General features: G+C 39.2%; 2 protein-coding genes across 2 annotated transcripts in view; one reads left to right on the plus strand and one right to left on the minus strand.

The window, feature by feature from the left end:
* LOC111191997 (golgin subfamily A member 6-like protein 22) overlaps positions 1-5367 on the plus strand; it is a 5669-nt gene extending 302 nt beyond the window's left edge. The window contains exons 1-4 of the mRNA XM_049476743.1: positions 1-368; positions 1334-3971; positions 4873-5144; positions 5236-5367. The exon at positions 1-368 is cut by the window's left edge and continues 302 nt beyond it. Coding sequence (XP_049332700.1) covers positions 1-368; positions 1334-3971; positions 4873-5144; positions 5236-5283 — 3326 coding nt within the window. The 3' untranslated portion in view covers positions 5284-5367. The remainder of the gene's footprint in view (positions 369-1333; positions 3972-4872; positions 5145-5235) is intronic.
* A 2177-nt stretch (positions 5368-7544) lies between these two features.
* selenoj (selenoprotein J) lies at positions 7545-23574 on the minus strand. Its single transcript, XM_049476764.1, has 10 exons — positions 23470-23574; positions 22139-22205; positions 20907-21083; positions 19370-19468; positions 18518-18610; positions 18276-18432; positions 16811-16926; positions 16551-16628; positions 15432-15571; positions 7545-7801 (listed from the first exon to the last, which is right to left on the minus strand). Exons 2-10 carry the CDS (start codon positions 22203-22205, stop codon positions 7700-7702), a joined length of 1029 nt encoding a protein of 342 aa, XP_049332721.1. The 5' UTR covers positions 23470-23574; the 3' UTR covers positions 7545-7699.
* Positions 23575-24845: the final 1271 nt, after the last annotated feature.

Below are 24845 nucleotides of genomic sequence, written 5' to 3' on the forward strand. Positions count from 1 at the left end.
AGGCGGAGAGGAGGATGAAGAAGATGCAGAGGAAGATAGACGAGAAGAAGAAGGAGGAGAATAGGATGAACCTTCAGGTAAAGAAGAGAAGGAGAAAACAGGAGGCGGAGCCACTCAAAAAGAGGCGGGGCATGCCGATGGAGGAGGAGGAGCTTCACCTGAAGGAGCAGAGAGAGGGGGAGGAGCTTCTTCAGCTCAGGAAGCTAATGGAGGAGCTTCACCTGAGGGAGCAGAGAGAGAAGGAGGAGCTTCTTCGGCTCAGAAAGCTGATGGAGGAGGAGCTTCACCTGAAGGAGCAGAGAAAGAGGGAGGAGCTTCAACTGAAGAACCAGAGAAAGAGGGAGGAGCTTTGGCTGGGCTCTAAAAAGGTAAGTAAGACCTTAATTTTACTTAATTTAGAATTACTTCATTAGTAATCTAGTTACTAGATACTAATTATCAGAGTCTGTAAATTAGATTTATTTATTTATACACTTATATTCGATTTTTTTTGGTAAATATCTCCTTAATTAATGATGTAATTAAAAGTAACTAAAGTGCTTCTAAACGATCGGTGGATAATGGATGTAGAAACAAGCAGGTGGTCATAATGTTATGCTTGATCTGTGTATAATGATATACAGTCTGTATATATATATATATATATATACTCGCTTTTTACTAATTATTGCTTTTTGTATTTTTTGGTCACATTTTAGAAAAGGGTCCTAAAAAAAGTATCGTTTGGGTATCAAACTCGCTTTTTACTAAATAATGTTTTCTGTATTTTATTAGTAAAAAGCGAGTTTGATACCGATACGCTAACAAGACTTTTTTGATACATTTTCTAAATTGTAACCAAAAAATTAAAAACAGCAATAATTAGTAAAAAGCAACTTCGTTACCAATACCCAAACGATAAATTTTTCGATACCCTTTTCTTTTTTTCATTGTGACCAAAAAAATGCAAAAAGTAATATTTGGTAAAAAGTTAGTTTGCTCACTTAAATATTAATTTTAATGATTTTTCTAAATGTTAATCTAAAGCTTGTGAGTGTTCTACGCCAAACCAATCAAGTATCTCGACCTGAACCTATATTTTATTTAGCAAATAACTTATAACTTATCATCTTATTAATTTACTTCACATCATAAATCACATTGGCTGAACTATTCACAGTATTTACAGTAAATTAAAATAGTTTTAATTTCGACCCCCTGCAATACCTCTGCTGCCCACTAGTTGAAAACCACTGGACTAGTCGAGAACTTTAAATCTTATGGGCGTCTGAGAAAAAGCGGCGGGAGCTGAGGATCATTACTGACGGGTTTCTGATGTTCTGTTGTGTTTCAGGGGGTTCAGGTCCAGCAGAAATACGTAAGAGACCCTGAGGAGAAGCTGGCAGTGCCCGGTACCCCCTCCACCCGCCTGGCAGAACCCAACGAGCAGCAGAACCAGGCGTTCGACCGAGTGAAAGCCGCCTACCGCGCCTACATGGAGGCTCTGACACCAGAACCGCTGGAGAACACCAGGAGAACCCTGGACTCCATCGAGCTGAAGCTGAAGGAGATCCAGATCCAGATCTCTGGGGGACTTGTCCCCGATCTTGGACCTGTCCCTGTCCCTGGACCTGTCTCTGTCCCTGGACCCGTTGAGCTGACGGTGAGGAAAGAACAGATCCAGAACACTAAGGAAAGAAAAGAGAAGAGAAAGGCTGTGAGCGCTCGGCCAGAGAAAGAGAAAGAGAGGGATGATCTGAGGAGAGAGATAGAGGATCTCTGGACCAGAGCGACACACGAGAAAGAAGAAACAAGGGATAAATTAGAAGAAGAGAAAGAGAAGGCGAAGCTCGAAGAGCTAGAGGACTCGTTCCACAAGATGGAACGAGAGATGGAGAGACTGAGAAAAGAAATGAAAGAGAAAGAGACGTCTCTACAAGAAGAGCTGGAGAGAAAGAGAGAGCGCGAAAGAGAAGAGACGGAGAGAAAGAGAGAGCGCGAAAGAGAAGAGACGGAGAGAAAGAGAGAGCGCGAAAGAGAAGACATGGAGAGAAAGAGAGAGCTCGAAAGAGAAGAGATGGAGAGAAAGATAGCGGAGAGAGAGAGACAGCTGCAGGAGGAGCTGCAGAAGCGCCGGAGAGAGATAGAGATGGAGAGAGAGAGACAGAAAGAGGTGGAGAGAGAGAGACAGGAAAGACAGAGGCAGGCGGAGGAGAGACTAAGAGAGATGGAGAGAATGATGAAAGAGGAGGAGGAAAAGATCCTAAAAATAGAGGAGGAGCAATGGAAGGAGCGGCGCTTGGAGATGGAGAGAAGGAAGGAGGAAGAATTGCGAGCGGCGGAGGAGAGGCTCCAGGAGATGGAGAGATGGATGAAAGAGGAGATGGAGAGAGAGGAGGAGAAACTGAGAGAAAAGGAAAAACAGATGGAGGAAATGATGAAGAGTGAGCAGCAGGAGAAAGAAAGGAGAGAACGAGAGAGGGTGGAGAAACTGGAGCGAGAGATGGAGGAGAGGAGAAAAGAGATGGAGCGAGAGATGATGAAAAAGATGGAGGAGGAGGAGAGATTGGAGCGAGAGATGGAGGAGAGGAGAAAAGAGATGGAGCGAGAGATGATGAAAAAGATGGAGGAGGAGGAGAGATTGGAGCGAGAGATGGAGGAGAGGAGAAAAGAGATGGAGCGAGAGATAAAAAAGATGGATGAGGAGGAGGAATTGAAACGAGAGATGGAGAAAACAGAAAGGAGAAAAGAGATGGAGCGAGAGAGGATGATGAAAAAGATGGAGGAGAGGAGAAAAGAGATGGAACGAGAGATGATGAAAAAGATGGAGGAGGAGGAGAGATTGGAGCGAGAGATGGAGGAGAGGAGAAAAGAGATGGAGCGAGAGATAAAAAAGATGGATGAGGAGGAGGAATTGAAACGAGAGATGGAGAAAACAGAAAGGAGAAAAGAGATGGAGCGAGAGAGGATGATGAAAAAGATGGAGGAGGAGGAGAGATTGGAGCGAGAGATGGAGGAGAGGAGAAAAGAGACGGAGCGAGAGATGAAAAAGATGGAGGAGGAGGAATTGAAACGAGAGATGGAGAAAAGAGAGAGGAGAAAAGAGATGGAGCGAGAGAGGATGATGAAAAAGATGGAGGAGGAAGAGGAGGAGAAACTGAGGCGAGAGATGGAGGCGAGGAGAAAAGAGATGGAGAGAAGGATGGAGGAAACCATTAAGATGGAGGAGATGAAGGCGACAGTAGAAAGAGAAGAAGAAGAAGATGCTGATGAAGAAATGGAGGTACAGACAGAGGAGAAAGAGGAGTCTGAGCAGAAGGAAATTGATGGAGTGATGGATGTGGTGGAGGAGGTGAAGAAAGAGAGGATGGAGAGAGAGAAGGAGGTGGAGAATCTCCAGGAAGCGAGGGTGGAGCACATGATGAAAGAGAAGCAGAGGAAGAAGGAGCGAATGAGGAAGATGTTTGCTCCGGATGGACTCATCTTCCGCCCGCAGAACGATGGCGGTCGCTGTGGCGCCCGAAAGAAGCGGGAGAACCTCCTAAAGACCTCGTCATCCACCGACGAAGAGGAGGAGAAGAAGGATGAGGAGAAGAAAGAGGTACAGCAGCAGGAGCCTGAGAAACCTCCACCTTCCTACTGGCCCGTTTCCACCAACGGAAAACCGGTGGTCATCACGGTCCAGCCCCTTCACCCTGTTCCTGAAGAGGACATCAGCTCCACCTTGGAGGAGCCTGTTCTCCTAGAACAACCAGAAGAACCACCCGAAGAATCACCTAGGCAACCGTCTCTAAGCGGATCAGGGCTACCATCGTCCCAACCCAGCGATCTGGAACCTGCTCCTTCTGATGCTGGAGATGATCCTTACCTGACGAAGGAGAGGAAAGGTGTGGTGAACTGGCTCAACAAGAAGCTCCAGGATCGCCACGAGCGACTGATGGAGAAAAGCATCAAAAAGGAGAAGAAGTACGGCCACAGACTTCGCCTACACCGTAAGTACTGATTTATTTATTCATCCATTTATTATAAACGATAGATACAGATAGATACAGATTCCTGCGGTTCTTAAAAAGTCTTACATTAAAAATTTGGGTAATTAATGTCTTAAATTGTCTTAAATTGACTGTAAATTTGCTTTCGATATAACATTTTTAGACGGTGAGTTTAATGCCAGTTTGAAAGCCCATACTATCATTAGCGGTAAACTACCGGGGAGAGAACTAAGAAGGTTAGCATAGAGCTAGCTAACATAAGCAGTAAGCTAACTACCGTTACTCGGGAGAGAACTAATCAAATCTAACACTACATTGCTGGGGAGAAAACTAGAGTTAGCAGAGCGCTAGCTAACATTAGTAGACAGCTAACTAACTATACTGGGGACAGAAATAAGGTTAGCAGAGCTAGCTAACATTAGTGGAGAGCTAGCTAATGTTACTGGGGAGATCACTTAGGTCAGCATAAAGCTGGCTAACATTAGCAGACAGCTAACTAATATTACTGGGGAGAGAAATAAGGTTAGCATAAAGCTAGCTTACATAAGTTGTGAGCTAGCTACTGTTACTGAGGAGATAACTAATGTTTGCATAAAGCTAGCTAATGTTAGCGTAACCTTACTGGGGAGAGAAATAAGATTAGCGGAGTTAACATTAGCGGTGAGGTAGCTAACATACTAACGTTAGCGGTGAGTTAATTGGTTACCAGAGAGAAAACTAGGGTTAGTGGAGAGCTAGCTAACATTAGTGGTGAGCTAGCTAACATACTAACATGTTCTGCATCACAATGGAACAAAATTGGGGTAAAAATAGGAATAAAATGTGATAATGTGATAAATGTGATATTTGAGAAATGAAGCTTCTGTCTAACGTTCATATCTCTACTTTTCTGTCCAATCAGCAACTCCCACTGATAACAGGTTCCTCCCCGTCTCCGAGATCGAGCAGATGAAGAGGGAGGAGATGCAGAAGAGCGAGAGGAGGAGGCAGGCCCTGGTGAATAAGTGGAACATGTGGGAGGATAAAAGAAAGGAGAGGAAAGCAGAGAAGAAAGAAAAGAAGGAGGAGAAGAAGAAGCTGAAGGAGGAGGAGAGGAGGAGTCCTGAGAATATAGAGAAAAGGAGGAAGGCGATGGAGGCCACGGGGAATATGTGTCCTGAGGTAGACCTGAGGGTACGTCCTGAATGTTCTTCTTCTGAACGCTACACTGATAAGAAAACGATAAGAAGATTTAATCTTACATATAATTTATTTGCATCAGCAGCCGGACTCTGAGAGGGGGGTGGATTCAGACCAGAAGCAAGACCAGTGACCTCAGCATCTTCTCAAAGAACACAAGATCATCTCTATTTCTGTAAATACTCGTATATTGTAAATAAAATCTGACAAAAATCAATCCGAGGTGTAAAAGTATGTTTTTTTTTTCAGTAAATGTGATTATATAACCTCAACATGTTATATAATGTGATATACAGTACACTATACACTATATCATATCACCAAAACACGCATATGACCTTGAGTGGTGTCCCATTACTAATCAATAGGGTTTAATATGATGCAGTTCCACCCTTTACAGATATAACGACTTCTACTCTTTATCAAAGGCTTTTCACAAGGTTTAGGAGTGTGTTTATGAGTGGGAATTAGAGCAGTCTATGATCTAACTCATTCGAAAACTGGAAAAAGTGGGGATATATTTCACTGTATACATATATATATACATACAGGAAACACACACCTGGGGAAACAGGTAACGAGGGGCGGAGCTACAAATTGGATACACGTGACGGAAAATTACCGGGGAACAAAACAGGCATATGACCTTGAGTGACGTCCCAATCTTCACTGATAGGGTGTAATATGATGCGGTTCCACCCTCTGTAGATAAAACAAGCCTCTACTCTTCAGGAAAGGCTTTCCACAAGGTTTAGGAGTGTGTTTATGAGTGGGAATTAGAGCAGTCTATAATCTAACTCGTCCCAAAACTGGAAAATGTGGGGATATATGTCCCCACATTGACCTCAGCATCTTCTCTACAAGAACATCTCTATTTCTGTAAATACTCGTATATTGTAAATAAAATCTGACAAAAATCAATCCGAGGTGTAAAAGTCTGTTTTTTTTGTTTTTTTTTTTACAGTAAATGTAATTATATAACCTCAACATGTTATATAATGTGATATACAGTTCACTATACATCGCTAAAAAATGTATATGACTCTTAATTCATAGGGTTTAATATGAAGTGGTTCCACTATTTACAGCTATAACGACTTCTACTCTTTATTGAAGGCTTTCCACAAGGTTTAGTAGTGTGTTTATTTTTATTGTTAGATTAAGTTACAATCTAATTCATCCCAAAGCCAGGCTGAGGACAGTCAAATTGCTTAAAGCTTATCCACGTCTTTATGGAGCTAGATTGTTGCTGTGGTGTGCAGTAGGGGGGGGGGGGGGGGTCTTTCATTTTGACATGCCTCTGGTTAGACAGGTGAGCAGGAGGTGATGTAGCTGGTTAATCATAAATAATAAACCCACAGGAGTTTATTATATCACTCTGCTGAAGGAGAACAAGGTAAAACTGCCCTTTCTATGACATATTTGTAGCTAGAGTGTTACTAGGTGGTTGCTGGGCTGTTAATATGGGATCTAAGGTGGCTGATATGGAATTACTTAGTTGTTGCTATAGCGTTCCTGGATGGTTGCCAGGCGTTGTTTTTGATTGATATGGGATCCCAGGTGGCTGCCAGTGCGTTGCTTAGTGGTTCCTATGTTGCGTATTTTTCTGATTGTTACTATGTGGTTGCTAGGCTGTTAATATGGGATCTAAGGTGGCTGATATGGAGAAACGGAGAAACTGGATGGTTGCCATGCTGTGGTTTTGATGATTTTACATGGTGGTTGCTGAGATGTTGATATGGGATTTAAGGTGGCTGATATGGAGTTGCTTAGTGGTTGCTATGTTGCTTTTTTTCCCTGATTGCTATTATGTGGTTGCTAGGCTGCTGATATGGGATCTCTCTAAGGTGGCTGATATGGAGTTGCTTAGTGTTGCTATGCTGTGATTTTGCTTATTGTTACTAGGTGGTTGCTATGCTGAGGTTTTGCTAATTGTTGCTAGATTGTTGCTGGGTTGATAATATGAGACTTTAGGTGGTTGCTGTGGAGATGCTTAGTGGTTGCTAAATTGTTGCTAGGTGGTTGTTATGCTGTGTTTTTGCTAATTGTTACTATGTGGTTGCTACGGAGATGCTTATTTGCTACTAGAGTGTTATTAGGTAATTTCCAGGCAGTTGCTATTGTATTGTATTGTATTGTATTGTATTGTACTTGGTTGGTATTGTGCTGCTGTGGTTCCCCCATGTGGTTAATGTGGTGTTACTCGTGTATTTAGATATTATTACTGTGAGTAGTTTTGCACCCCATTATTTTTTTTATTATAAATTAATTACGATTATTAAAACTATTAAAAATAAAATATTAACTAAATAAAATCCAGTTATTTGGGATGTGTAAACGTCGAAAATTACCTAATTATTCTATTGTTTTAGTAAAAGACGACAGACATGAGGCTTAAAATAAAATAGTTTTATTGCACACTGTGGATCATTTTTAACATGAACTGCTGAGATTTAACAAAACAAATGAATCCAGTTCCGACTTTACACAGATTTCAGTCTGAACCATCATAAACTGTTCTTATTAAACCACAGGAGCTCATAAAGCGTTCACACTCGCTCTGATCCAGTAGTGATCTCAGTGAGCTCCAGTAGTGAGCTGTATCTCAGAGTCCGACTCTTCCACGACTCCGGAATCCCCTCAACACCAACCTGCAAACACACGCATCCCATAATAATCCCATCACTGCAGTTATATCTCATTATTATCTGATAACTATCTGATTATTCTAGTGATAATGTGAACAGCATTCCCCCATTTCTTACATCAGAGTAAGATCTGATTAATAAATCTGGATTTTAGCTCAGTATGAGCATGAGTACTCTTAACCAGAGTATTCTCACTCTGTTACACTCTACCTCACTCTTACACTTACACTCTACCACACACCTACACTTACACTCTACCTCACTCTTACACTTACACTCTACCTCACTCTTACACTTACACTCTACCACACACCTACACTTACACTCTACCACACACCTACTCTTACACTCTACCTTACTCTTACACTTACACTCTACCTCACTCTTACACTTACACTCTACCACACACCTACACTTACACTCTACCACACACCTACTCTTACACTCTACCTCACTCTTACACTTACACTCTACCTCACTCTTACACTTACACTCTACCACACACCTACACTTACACTCTACCTCACTCTTACACTTACACTCTACCTCACTCTTACACTTACACTCTACCACACACCTACACTTACACTCTACCACACACCTACTCTTACACTCTACCTCACTCTTACACTTACACTCTACCTCACTCTTACACTTACACTCTACCACACACCTACACTTACACTCTACCTCACTCTTACACTTACACTCTACCACACACCTACACTTACACTCTACCACACACCTACACTTACACTCTACCTCACTCTTACACTTACACTCTACCTCACACTTACACTCTACCTCACACTTACATTTACACTCTACCACACACCTACACTTACACTCTACCTCACTCTTACACTTACACTCTACCACACACCTACACTTACACTCTACCACACACCTACACTTACACTCTACCTCACTCTTACACTTACACTCTACCACACACCTACACTTACACTCTACCTCACACTTACACTTACACTCTACCACACACCTACACTTACACTCTACCTCACACCTACACTTACACTCTACCTCACACTTACACTTACACTCTACCTCACACTTACACTTACACTCTACCTCACACTTACACTTACACTCTACCACACACCTACACTTACACTCTACCTCACTCTTACACTTACACTCTACCACACACCTACACTTACACTCTACCTCACTCTTACACTTACACTCTACCTCACTCTTACACTTACACTCTACCACACACCTACACTTACACTCTACCTCACTCTTACACTTACACTCTACCACACACCTACACTTACACTCTACCTCACTCTTACACTTACACTCTACCACACACCTACACTTACACTCTACCTCACTATTACACTTACACTCTACCACACACCTACACTTACACTCTACCTCACTCTTACACTTACACTCTACCACACACCTACACTTACACTCTACCACACACCTACACTTACACTCTACCTCACTCTTACACTTACACTCTACCTCACACTTACACTTACACTCTACCTCACACTTACACTTACACTCTACCACACACCTACACTTACACTCTACCTCACTCTTACACTTACACTCTACCACACACCTACACTTACACTCTACCTCACTCTTACACTTACACTCTACCTCACTCTTACACTTACACTCTACCACACACCTACACTTACACTCTACCTCACTCTTACACTTACACTCTACCACACACCTACACTTACACTCTACCTCACTCTTACACTTACACTCTACCACACACCTACACTTACACTCTACCTCACTCTTACACTTACACTCTACCACACACCTACACTTACACTCTACCACACACCTACACTTACACTCTACCTCACTCTTACACTTACACTCTACCTCACACTTACACTCTACCTCACTCTTACACTTACACTCTACCACACACCTACACTTACACTCTACCTCACTCTTACACTTACACTCTACCACACACCTACACTTACACTCTACCACACACCTACACTTACACTCTACCTCACTCTTACACTTACACTCTACCACACACCTACACTTACACTCTACCTCACACTTACACTTACACTCTACCACACACCTACACTTACACTCTACCTCACTCTTACACTTACACTCCACCACACACCTACACTTACACTCTACCTCACTCTTACACTTACACTCTACCACACACCTACACTTACACTCTACCTCACTCTTACACTTACACTCTACCTCACTCTTACACTTACACTCTACCACACACCTACACTTACACTCTACCTCACTCTTACACTTACACTCTACCACACACCTACACTTACACTCTACCACACACCTACTCTTACACTCTACCTCACTCTTACACTTACACTCTACCACACACCTACACTTACACTCTACCTCACTCTTACACTTACACTCTACCACACACCTACACTTACACTCTACCTCACTCTTACACTTACACTCTACCACACACCTACACTTACACTCTACCACACACCTACACTTACACTCTACCTCACTCTTACACTTACACTCTACCTCACACTTACACTCTACCTCACACTTACACTCTACCACACACCTACACTTACACTCTACCTCACTCTTACACTTACACTCTACCACACACCTACACTTACACTCTACCACACACCTACACTTACACTCTACCTCACTCTTACACTTACACTCTACCACACACCTACACTTACACTCTACCTCACACTTACACTCTACCACACACCTACACTTACACTCTACCTCACACCTACACTTACACTCTACCTCACACTTACACTCTACCTCACACTTACACTTACACTCTACCACACACCTACACTTACACTCTACCTCACACTTACACTTACACTCTACCACACACCTACACTTACACTCTACCACACACCTACACTTACACTCTACCTCACTCTTACACTTACACTCCACCACACACCTACACTTACACTCTACCTCACTCTTACACTTACACTCTACCTCACACCTACACTTACACTCTACCTCACTCTTACACTTACACTCTACCACACACTTACACTCTACCTCACACCTACACTTACACTCTACCTCACACTTACACTTACACTCTACCACACACCTACACTTACACTCTACCTCACACTTACACTTACACTCTACCTCACACTTACACTCTACCTCACACCTACACTTACACTCTACCACACACCTACACTTACACTCTACCTCACTCTTACACTTACACTCTACCACACACCTACACTTACACTCTACCTCACACCTACACTTACACTCTACCTCACACCTACACTTACACTCTACCTCACACCTACACTTACACTCTACCACACACCTACACTTACACTCTACCTCACTCTTACACTTACACTCTACCACACACCTACACTTACACTCTACCTCACTCTTACACTTACACTCTACCACACACCTACACTTACACTCTACCTTACTCTTACACTTACACTCTACCACACACCTACACTTACACTCTACCTCACTCTTACACTTACACTCTACCTCACTCTTACACTTACACTCTACCTCACTCTTACACTTACACTCCACCACACACCTACACTTACACTATACCTCACTCTTACACTTACACTCTACCACACACCTACACTTACACTCTACCTCACTCTTACACTTACACTCTACCACACACCTACACTTACACTCTACCTCACTCTTACACTTACACTCTACCTCACTCTTACACTTACACTCTACCTCACTCTTACACTTACACTCCACCACACACCTACACTTACACTATACCTCACTCTTACACTTACACTCTACCACACACCTACACTTACACTCTACCTCACTCTTACACTTACACTCTACCACACACCTACACTTACACTCTACCTCACTCTTACACTTACACTCTATCTTACTCTTACACTTACACTCTACCTCACTCTTACACTTACACTCTACCTCACTCTTACACTTACACTCTACCTCACTCTTACACTTACACTCTACCACACACCTACACTTACACTCTACCTCACTCTTACACTTACACTCTACCACACACCTACACTTACACTCTACCTCACACCTACACTTACACTCTACCTCACACCTACACTTACACTCTACCACACACCTACACTTACACTCTACCTCACTCTTACACTTACACTCTACCACACACCTACACTTACACTCTACCTCACTCTTACACTTACACTCTACCTCACTCTTACACTTACACTCTACCACACACCTACACTTTCACTCTACCTCACTCTTACACTTACACTCTACCACACACCTACACTTACACTCTACCTCACTCTTACACTTACACTCTACCACACACCTACACTTACACTCTACCTCACTCTTACACTTACACTCTACCACACACCTACACTTACACTCTACCTCACACCTACACTTACACTCTACCTCACACCTACACTTACACTCTACCACACACCTACACTTACACTCTACCTCACTCTTACACTTACACTCTACCACACACCTACACTTACACTCTACCTCACTCTTACACTTACACTCTACCTCACTCTTACACTTACACTCTACCACACACCTACACTTACACTCTACCTCACTCTTACACTTACACTCTACCACACACCTACACTTACACTCTACCTCACACCTACACTTACACTCTACCTCACACCTACACTTACACTCTACCACACACCTACACTTACACTCTACCTCACTCTTACACTTACACTCTACCACACACCTACACTTACACTCTACCTCACTCTTACACTTACACTCTACCTCACTCTTACACTTACACTCTACCACACACCTACACTTACACTCTACCTCACTCTTACACTTACACTCTACCTTACTCTACCACACTCTGTCTTGCTCTACCACACTCTATCCTGACTCTACCACACTCTACCCTTACTCTACCACACTCTACCCTTACTGTACCTCACACCTACACTTACACTCTACCTCACTCTTACTCTTACACTCTACCACACACCTACACTTACACTCTACCTCACTCTTACTCTTACACTCTACCACACACCTACACTTACACTCTACCTCACTCTTACACTTACACTCTACCACACACCTACACTTACACTCTACCTCACTCTTACACTTACACTCTACCACACACATACACTTACACTCTACCTCACTCTTACACTTACACTCTACCTCACACCTACACTTACACTCTACCTCACTCTTACTCTTACACTCTACCTCACTCTTACACTTACACTCTACCTCACTCTTACACTTACACTCTACCACACACCTACACTTACACTCTACCTCACTCTTACACTTACACTATACCTTACTCTACCTTACTCCACCACACGCCAAATCGCCACACTCTTTACCACACTCTGTCTTGCTCTACCACACTCTACCATTACTCTACCACACTCTACCCTTACTATACCACACTCTACCCTTACTCTACCACAATGTGTCTTGCTCTATCACACTCTACCCTTACTCTACTACACTCTACCCTTACTATACCACACTCTACCCTTACTCTACCACACTCTAACCTTACTCTACCACACTCTATTCTTACTCTACCACTACTCTACCACACTCTACCCTTACTCTACCACACTGTGTCTTGCTCTATCACACTCTACCCTTACTCTACCACACTCTACCCTTACTCTACCACTACTCTACCCTTACTCTACCACACTCTACCCTTACTCTACCCTTACTCTACCCTTACTCTACCCTTACTCTACCCTTACTCTACCACACTCTACCCTTACTCTACCACACTCTACTCTTACTCTACCCTTACTCTACCACACTCTACCCTTACTCTACCACACTCTACCCTTACTCTACCACACTCTACTCTTACTCTACCACTACTGTACCACACTCTACCTTTACTCTACCACACTCTACTCTTACTCTACCACTACTGTACCACACTCTACCTTTACTCTACCACACTCTACTCTTACTCTACCACTACTGTACCACACTCTACCTTTACTCTACCACACTCTATGCTTACTATACCACACTCTACCCTTACTATACCACACTCTAACCTTACTCTACCACACTCTACTCTTACTCTACCACTACTCTACCACACTCTACCCTTACTCTACCACACTGTGTCTTGCTCTATCACACTCTACTACACTCTACCCTTACTCTACCACACTCTACCCTTACTCTACCCTTACTCTACCACACTCTACCCTTACTCTACCACACTCTACTCTTACTCTACCACTACTCTACCACACTCTACCCTTACTCTACCACACTCTACGCTTACTATACCACACTCTACCCTTACTCTACCACACTCTAACCTTACTCTACCACACTCTACTCTTACTCTACCACTACTCTACCACACTACCCTTACTCTACCACACTGTGTCTTGCTCTATCACACTCTACCCTTACTCTACCACACTCTAACCTTACTCTACCCTTACTCTACCACACTCTACCCTTACTCTACCACACTCTACTCTTACTCTACCACTACTCTACCACACTCTACCCTTACTCTACCACACTCTACGCTTACTATACCACACTCTACCCTTACTCTACCACACTCTAACCTTACTCTACCACACTCTACTCTTACTCTACCACTACTCTACCACACTACCCTTACTCTACCACACTGTGTCTTGCTCTATCACACTCTACCCTTACTCTACCACACTCTAACCTTACTCTACCACACTCTACTCTTACTCTACCACACTCTACCCTTACTCTACCCTTACTCTACCACACTGTGTCTTGCTCTATCACACTCTACCCTTACTCTACTACACTCTACCCTTACTCTACCACACTCTAACCTTACTCTACCACACTCTACTCTTACTCTACCACTACTCTACCACACTCTACCCTTACTCTACCACACTCTACTCTTACTCTACCATTACTCTACCACACTCTACTCTTGCTCTACCCTTTCTCTACCACACTCTACCCTTACTCTTCCACACTCTGTCTTGCTCTACCATATCCTACCCTTAATCTACCACACTCTAAATTGCTTTACCACACTTTGCCTCAATCTACCACACTCTACTCTTACTCTAACACTACTCTACCCTTACTCTACCTTCACTCTACTACACTCTACCCTTACTCTACCTTACTCTACTACACTCTACCTCACTCTACCACACTGTACCTCACTCTACGCTTACTTTACCTTACTCTATTACACTCTACCTCACTCTACTACACTCTACCCTTACTCTACCTCACTCTACCACACTCTACCTTAATTTACCATACTCCAAATCGTACTACCACACTCTGCTCACATTGAACCACACTCTACTTCACTCTACCAAACTCTACCTCACCCTATCCACACTCTGCCTTGTTTTACCACACTATACCTCGCTCTACCACACTCTGTCTCACTGTACCTCGCTCTACCCTCACTACCTCACTCTGTACTGCTCCAATACACTCTGCCTCACTCTACCTCCAGCCTGTTGCTGCTCAGGGCTAATGTTAATCATAATTTTATTGCAGCTTCTTCTGTGTATTTTTTTTGTGTATTTAGATGTATTGGTACCTGAGCGCCGATACAGGCTCCAATAAAGGAGCTCCTGCTGCAGGTGCATCCTCCACAGCTCATAGTGTTCCTCACCGCCTCCTCAAACCCTGCAGCCGTCAGAACACCATGCAGCGCTGCCTGGAACGCACCCGGCAAACCTGCACATACCAGATATATAACATATATAAATAATATACCAAAAACTACTATATACTGCTCTACAGTGTTCATACTGACAGACTGTAATACACTACAGGAAGAGTAGGGGGCGCTCTATAATGCTCTATAATGTTCATATGATCCACAGCAAGCTCATTCTGACAGACTGTAATACACTACAGGAAGCGTAGGGGGGCTCTATAATGCTCTATAATGTTCATATGATCCACAACACACTCATTCTGACAGACTGTAATACACTACAGGAAGTGTAGGGGGCACTCTATAATGCTCTATAATGTTCATATGATCCACAACACGCTCATTCTGACAGACTGTAATACACTACAGGAAGCGTAGGGGGGCTCTATAATGCTCTATAATGTTCATATGATCCACAACACACTCATTCTGACAGACTGTAATACACTACAGGAAGTGTAGGGGGTGCTCTATAATGCTCTATAATGCTCATATGATCCACAACACGCTCATTCTGACAGACTGTAATACACTACAGGAAGTGTAGGGGGTGCTCTATAATGCTCTATAATGCTCATATGATCCACAACACGCTCATTCTGACAGACTGTAATACACTACAGGAAGCGTAGGGGGTGCTCTATAATGCTCTATAATGCTCATATGATCCACAACACACTCATTCTGACAGACTGTAATACACTACAGGAAGCGTAGGGGGCGCTCTATAATGCTCTATAATGTTCATATGATCCACAACACGCTCATTCTGACAGACTGTAATACACTACAGGAAGTGTAGGGGGCGCTCTATAATGCTCTATAATGTTCATATGATCCACAACACACTCATTCTGACAGACTGTAATACACTACAGGAAGCAGAGGGGGCGCTCTATAACGCTCTATAATGTTCATATGATCCACAACACGCTCATTCTGACAGACTGTAATACTCTGTAGTAAATTAAAGAGTAATATAATGCAGTACTGTACGTCAGGTGTTGGTAAACACTGCAGGAATCAGCTCCTTCTGGGATTTACTCAGATTTTCCTTCACTTCCTGAATTTGTCCTGAACAGAAAGGTGGGTAAAGATATGTTAATTAGGTACAACATCATATTTTCTGGATGTTTTATCAAAATATTTAAGTGAGTATTAATAAAAAGATGTATTTTATGGCCAATAAAGAATTGTAACATGTATATAAAATATAATAAAATACAGGTATTTTGATAATTAATAAATTATTATACCGGCTACAGCTTTGTCCAGATCCTGTGGGTTTGTCCTGTTGGGGTCGTTGAGCTGCTTCAGGACGGTGGGCAGGACTTCTGGATCAGCACCGTTCAGAATAAAGTGCTCCAGGAACCTTTCAGAACAGAACTTACTGTCAGTACTGCTCTCAAAATTATAGATTTTCATGGAACAGAACCACTTAAAGCCAATCAGGAGTTTCAGTTTAGTTCTCCAGCACTGAGGCTGGAGCAGCGTTAGCGTTAGCATTAGCCGCTAACTACACTAAACGCTAGCTCTTTCCCTGTTCAGAGGTGAGTATTATCAGCCTGTAACCTGCTCCTAACCCTGGCTAGCACTGCTGGAGCAGTATTAGCATTAGCTGCTAACCACAGCGCTAACTCTTTCGTCATTCAGAGGTGAGTATATCGGACTGTAGTCTGCGTGTTTACCGTGTTAAAACAAACTATTTTACTGAACAAGTTTAAACAAGCTAATTTATTTGGGTAATTGGTTGGGTAATTTTTTTGGGTTATTGGTTGGGTAATGTATTTGGGTAATTTATTTGGATAGTGGGTGGGTAATTATTTGGGTAATTGGTTAGGTAATTGTTACAGTATAGGTATTTTGTATGTTATTGGTAGGATAATTGGCTGGGTATTTGTTACAGTATAGATAAGTATTTGGGTAATTGGTTGGGTATTTTATTTGGGAAATTTATTTGGGTAACTGGTTGGGTAATGTATTTGAATAATTGGTTGGGTAATTTTTTGGGGTATTGGTTGGGTAATTTTTCGGGTAATTGGTTGGATAATTGCTTGGGTAGTTGGTTGGGTAATTAGTTAGGTAATTTATTCAGGTAATTGGTTGGGTAATTCATTTGAGTAATTGGTAAAGTATAGGTAATTATTTGGGTAATTGGTTGGGTAATTAATTTGGGTAGTTGGCTGAGTAATTGTTAAAGTATAGGTAATTGTTTGGGTAATTGATTGGATAGTTGGTTGGGTAATTAATTTGGGTAGTTGGCTGGGCAATTGGTAAAGTATAGGTAATTATTTGGGTAATTGGTTGGGTAATTAATTTGGGTAGTTGGCTGAGTAATTGTTAAAGTATAGGTAATTATTTGGGTAATTGATTGGATAGTTGGTTGGGTAATTAATTTGGGTAGTTGGCTGGGTAATTAGTTAGGTAATTTATTTGGATAATTGGTTGGGTAATTGATTTGGGTAACTACCTGGGTAATTGTTAAAGTATAGGTAATTATTTGGGTAATTGATTGGATAGTTGGTTGGGTAATTAATTTGGGTAGTTGGCTGGGTAATTAGTTAGGTAATTTATTTGGATAATTGGTTGGGTAATTGATTTGGGTAACTACCTGGGTAATTGTTAAAGTATAGGTAATTATTAGGGTAATTGGTAGGGTAATTAGTTGGGTAATTGGCGTGTTATTGATGAACGCTACAGGTAAGTGTATATAAGGTATACCGGGCGGCGGCGAGGGTCACGGCGACGCTCTGGTCGTTATTCTGCGTGACCCGAACAGAGTCCTCCACTTTCTCCAGCATTTCAGGCTTTCCTGCGTAAAACGCTACGATAGGAGCGAGCCTCGCCACGCCGTCCATCTGCACATCACTATCACACCCTACATAACATTAACATCTCATTATCATAACATTAACATCTCATTATCATAACATTAACATCTCATTATCAGTTAATCAGTTAACCTGTTTCTGATTTTCCTGAATCCACGTTCCTGATGAAGCTCTTCAGGCTGGCCTGCCTCCAGGGGCCTTCAATCGGCAGCTGAGGTCTCGGAGCTAAACCAATAATCAATAATCAATAATCAATATTACAGTTATTAGAGTATCCTCAGTCAGACAGTTCTAACTCAACTTCTTCCCTTTTTATCTGGTTTTAGGTGTGATTTTTATATTGTTCACACCTGTAACTCATTACAGGTGAGTTTAAACCAGAATCACACGCTTAAAACAAAGTTATCTACCCTCAGATTTAAAAAGGTGCCAATAATTTTGTATTTTTGTGTGAAATAATATAATTTTTGGGTTTTTTTTCTGTCGCTGTCACTTTGTCTTCACACCTGCACAAATCAGTAAGCTTATGCATGCATGTTCCACATTTTATTTTATTTTATATGTATTTATTTTATATTTTATATTCTATATTTACAATTAAAGTTAATTGTAATATCATTATAACTACTGGTTCAGATATTCCTGTAGTGGAATTTATTACTACACAATTACATGCATAATATTTTAACATTACTTATATATCTTATATGTTTATACTGTTATACAGCCCATATCTCTCATCCTATTAATGATAATTAATAATTAATAATCTTTTTTCAAACATTTTATAGCCTTAATCCACAAGGTGGCGCTGTTTTATTCACATAATAAGATTAAAAAAATAATTCATGTTTTTTTTGTCTACCTAAACTGTCATGCCAAAAGTCATGGGACAGGACCTAGTATGGAATATACTACAGCGTGCAGATTTATGTGTTTGTTTCTGTTAAACTGTCCCAGAAATCAGCTGATTTCTCTCTTTACCTCCTTTATCTCTGTACGGATCATTAACAGGAGAGTCGTACTCTGATCCCGGCCCGAAGAACCCGTACACTCGCCTCTTCAGATCCTCCACATCCAGACCTTCCAACACAACAACACCTCATTTATAAACAGGGTAAATATTAAATAATTACAAGAAATAATAAAGTTTCTAACTTACTTTTACTTGCATTATAGCTTAAAAACAGCTATAACTAAACTGACATAATAGAAAAGTTCATTTCTATATAGAGGAAACTCAAAGTGCTTTATAGAGAGATTAGAAACAATACAGAACAATCCAGATGTTCAAATAGAACTACAAGACATTAGAATTCATTTAGAATTAGTTTTGAGAAAATTTTAATCTAGAACCTGATTTTAAAACCATTTTTAACATATAATGATTGTAATCATTGGGTAATTGGTTAGGTAATGAATTGGGTAATTTATTTGGGTAATTATTTGGGTAATTTATTTGGGTAGTTGGTTGGGTAATTATTTGGGTAATTTGTTGGGTAATTTATTTGGGTAATTATTTGGGTAATTGGTTGGGTAATTTATTTGGGTAATAAGAGTAATTGGTTGGGTAATTTATTTGGGTAATAAGAGTAATTGGTTGGGTAATTATTTGGGTAATTGGTTGGGTAATTTATTTGGGTAATTGGTTGGGTAATTATTTGGGTAATTTGTTGGGTAATTTATTTGGGTAATACGAGTAATTGGTTGGGTAATTTATTTGGGTAATAAGAGTAATTGGTTGGGAAATTATTTGGGTAATTGGTTGGGTAATTTATTTGGGTAATAAGAGTAATTGGTTGGGTAATTTATTTGGGTAATTGGTTGGGTAATTATTTGGGTTATTGGTTCTGTAATTTATTTGGGTAATTGGTAGAGTAATTGGTTGGGTTATTGGCTGGGCAATTTATCTGGGAAATAGGTAGAGTAATTGGATGGGCAGTTTATTTGGGTAATTGGTTAGGTAATTATTTGGGTAATGTATTTGGGTAATTGTTGGAGTTATTGGTTGGGTTATTGGCTGGGTAATTTATTTGCGTAATTGGTAGGGTAATTTATTTGGGTAATTGGTAGGGTAATTATTTAGGTAATTAAATGATACACTAAGCACTGAGGTTTTATTTTATTTTTCATTTTATTTCAAATTTTTTCCTCCATTTTCTCCACAATTTTCACTCAGCCAATTACCCAACCCCCTCATTAGGACTCCTCCTATCACTAGTGATGCTCCAACACCAGGAGGGTTAAGAAGACCAGCACACGCCTCCTCCGATACATGTAAAGTCAGACTCCGCCTCTTTTTGAACTGCTGCTGATGCTGTAGCATTACCGAGTAGCATCACAGCGCTAACGCTCGGAGAAAGCGCAGCGACTCGGTTCTGATACATCAGCTCACAGACGCAAAGACAGAGCGCCATCTACTGTACTGTACCCACCCAGAGAGAGAGCAAGGACAACGGTGCTCTCTCGGGGCTCCGGCAGCTGATGCTGAGCTCTGAGGTTCAGTATTATAATATGGTACCTCTGCACTCGGAGAGCGACTCCAGCAGAACGTAGCTCTGATCTCCGTAGCAGCTCTGCCGGCCGGTTTCCCTCCTGTAGAACGGATTCACCGACTCGGACCGGAACTCCGGTTCCGGATCATCGGCCAGATATTCCTCCAGCTGCTGCAGGTTATAAACCCAGTGCATCGGCTGAGCTGCAGAAAAACAGATATATTACTGATCTCACAGCTCTTAATCAGTATTTTAATCTGAATTTTATATATTTTAATTATATTTACCAAAAATATTAAATGGCATAATAATTCATAAATCAATTATTCATAAATGGCAATTATTTTTTGCGTGTGTTTTGGGTCGGTGTAACCACTTTTAGTTTAAATGGATTAGAAAAGTACTAAAATTATTTATTTTATATATATATATTTTCAACAGTAAATTTTAAGTTCAGAACAGTGAAATTTTTCATTTTTTTGTATCTTTGAGGCTAAATTTGAAAATAATAAATTGGACCAAAACTTAAACTTTAAAATAATTCTTTTTTTTTCAGAATAATAAAGAAGAAAACAGATTTCATCCACTTTTACAATCCAATCATTTTACAATTTTTAATTTTTCTATTTATTTATTTATTTATTTTCAACAAAAGGAGATTGGATTACATTAGATTTTTGTTACAAAATGCAAAAAAAAAAAGAAAAGAATTTTAATTTTGTTTAAATTTATGATCATTTGAGGCACAACTCAAATATAAAAAAAAGGAATACACAATGAATTTGAACTGTAAAAATTGTAAAATGAAGGATTGTAAAAATGGATGAAATGTGTTTTCTTCTTTATTAGGCTGAACAAAAAATATTAATTTTAAAGTTTTAGATCCAAATAACTACTTTCAAATTTAACCTCAAAGGTCAGAAAATTAAACGTTACACACTTTTACACTTTCAGATTCAGATTCATTAATAAAATACATTAATTTGATCCAAAAGTCCAAAATATGAATTAGGGCCACAAGTTTTTTTTGTCAACAGCAAACTTTATCTTATACAAATCATATTTTGACAAATATTGATGATTTCCATTTACTGTTGTCTTTTTATTAAAATAGCTCCATAGTTTGATAAGAAAAGCCCTGATTTGTCTGTTTGAATATTGTTTTTATTGTAAAACTGGATTGAAACTGCAATTCACCAAGTGTAACATTAGTTAAAATATAAAAAGATAAAAACAGGATGTTGTAATTTTAGCGTACCTGCAGCGTCGGCCACGGCTGAGCCGATAATCGCCCCGGCGGCGCGGTCAGCGACCGACAGCGCCATCTAGAACACACAAACAAGTTACATTTTACAGTTTTATTTCCTTGTTTTAAAACCTTTCTTAGACATATTTATATTATTTTTAGTTGTGTTTATTACTCAATTATTAGCTTTATTTTATTATTTTGGTCAATAGTTACATTTTTGTCAGATTTAGCTTTTTTTTGCATATGACTAATTTAACTTCTTTTGTTTTATTTTAAGTACCTTTACTATTCATTTTTTGTTTTATTCCTAATAAAAAATTGTTAAAATTAAAAGTTAAAACTACTCTTATGCAACAAAAAAAAAAAAAAAGTTAAATCTGACAGAATGTATGCATTTACTGTATTGTGGCTGAATGCAATCAAATACTCCACCCAGCAATCTTCAAACATCTAACATGAACAACGGAGAACAAAATCTAACCCAGATAAAATTAACTTTTATTTCAGACCAAACACTGAAACACCTTTACATTTTAAAATACTTTATTATTGTATTATTTTAGTCAAATTATAATTTTTTTCCACATTTTACTTTTTGGTTTTTAATTTTTTGTTTCTAAACCTTTTTTAGACTAATTTATCTTAATTTGAGTTGTGTTTATTAGTTATCAATTAGTAGTTTTTTTTGTTTTTTATTTTGATCAGTAGTTATTTCTTTTGACAGATTTTACTTTTTAGGTTTATGTTTGGTCTTGTTTTAAAAACTGCCATACTACATAAATAAGAATAATTAGAAAAAAAAAAACACTAAAAGAAACTTTTATACCAAATATTTTAATCCGTTCCACCTTAAATGCAATAGAACCGAAAATGTAATTTATTTTACAAGGACAATGACACATTATTTATTATTAATAACTATCAATAAATAAAAAATAATGATAATATATATATAGTATGTAAATATGCAGATAATGTAATGGAAATACTAATTATTTAATTATTGGTAATTCATAAAAATACCTTTTTTTTATTTTGATCTGTAGTTATTTCTTTTGACAGATTTTACTTTTTAGTTTAAATGTTTGGTCTTGTTTTAAAAGCCTGCCATATTTTTTACATGGCTTAAATAATAAAATAAACTTTTATACAATTTATTTTCCTCCGTTCCACCTTAAATGCAATAGAACCGCTGCACTATTTAAGGTGGAACGGATCAGAAGCTGAAGGAGAAGCATAAGCAGTGTAAATAAATCTGTATTATTTTACTGTCTGTATTAAAACCCCACAGTAGATCATATTGATCATATTTAATCAGGTTTAAAGCTTTAATTAATTACCTTTAATCGATAATAATCCCAATACTCGCTGTTTACCCGCCGCTCCGCGCTTATATAACACTGATAACGCGCTGCTGATAAGACACACCCAACCCCGCTTCTGATTGGACGGGCAGGACCGATGTGACCAATCAGCGGTCAGCACTCAGAGTGCGCTGATGTTTTGATCATTTTCACGCATGCGCGTGTAAGATTATGGCTTGGAGATCGCGGAACGAGACGGCAAAATAAAAGTCCCGTTACTGATTACTGCGTGCGGATGTTTTACTAAAAGTTCGTAAGAAGAAATTTATTTTTAAAACACAATTACGCAGTTTTCATAAAGATTCTTATATTTAACAGTGCTTTATATTTAATTCAGTTTATGAAGACAACGAAATATAATCTATTATTAATTATTTTATTTGTCTTTATTACTTTTTGTATTCTTTTAGTAAAAATGTTTTTTTTTTATATTTTACATTTTATTTTTTTAACTTTGCATTTTTATTTTACTGTTTTAAAATCTTTATCATACTTATTTATCTTAATTTTAGTTGTGTTAATTACTCTATTAGTATTTTTCATTTTATTATCTTGATCAGTAGTTTTTTTTTGTCAGATTTTACTTTTTAGTTTTAAATTTAGCAGTTTTATTTTCTTTTATTGTGAAACATTTTCTTAGACCTATCTATCCTCATTTTTGTTGTGTTCATTACTCTTTTAGTATTAGTTTTTCATTTTATTATTTTGATCAGTAGTTTTTTTTTGTCAGATTTTACTTTTTAGTTTTAAATTGTACTTTTTTGTACAGTATGCAGTTTTTATAAAGATTCTGATATGTAACAATGCTTTAAATTTAATGGCATTTACAAAGACAATGACATAAATTATTATTCATTAATTTTGACAAGTAAAAAAATAAATATAATTAAAATAAATTACAAAGCTATTCTACTTATATAAGTTAATGGATATATTCTACTTCATATAAAAAATAATAGAAATAAACATTTTGCAACATGAATAAAAAAAATATCTGAAATGTTAAGGGCATTGTTTTTGGATTCAAAATATTTATTCAAATAAATTTTAATATCTTAGTACCTTATTATCTCATTATTTTGGTGTTTTATTAAAACACAGAATTAAAAATGCGTTTCTGTTTAATTCCACTAGATGGTGCTGTTTCTTCTGTATATTGCCCTGTGAAATACTTACAGTATTTACAGTTATTTACTTACTCTTCCTTTCCTGGGGTGGTCCTGATGAGTGCCATTTTCATCATCAAAACATTTTTGACCTTCATTTCTTATTAAAGTATTTTTTCTTTATTTAGTTGAGTAGTTGTTCTTCTCATAATCTGGATTCGAACATTACTGAAATATTCACTATTC

This window comes from Astyanax mexicanus, chromosome 4 (assembly GCF_023375975.1).
Source record: "Astyanax mexicanus isolate ESR-SI-001 chromosome 4, AstMex3_surface, whole genome shotgun sequence".
Lineage (NCBI taxonomy): Eukaryota > Metazoa > Chordata > Actinopteri > Characiformes > Acestrorhamphidae > Astyanax > Astyanax mexicanus.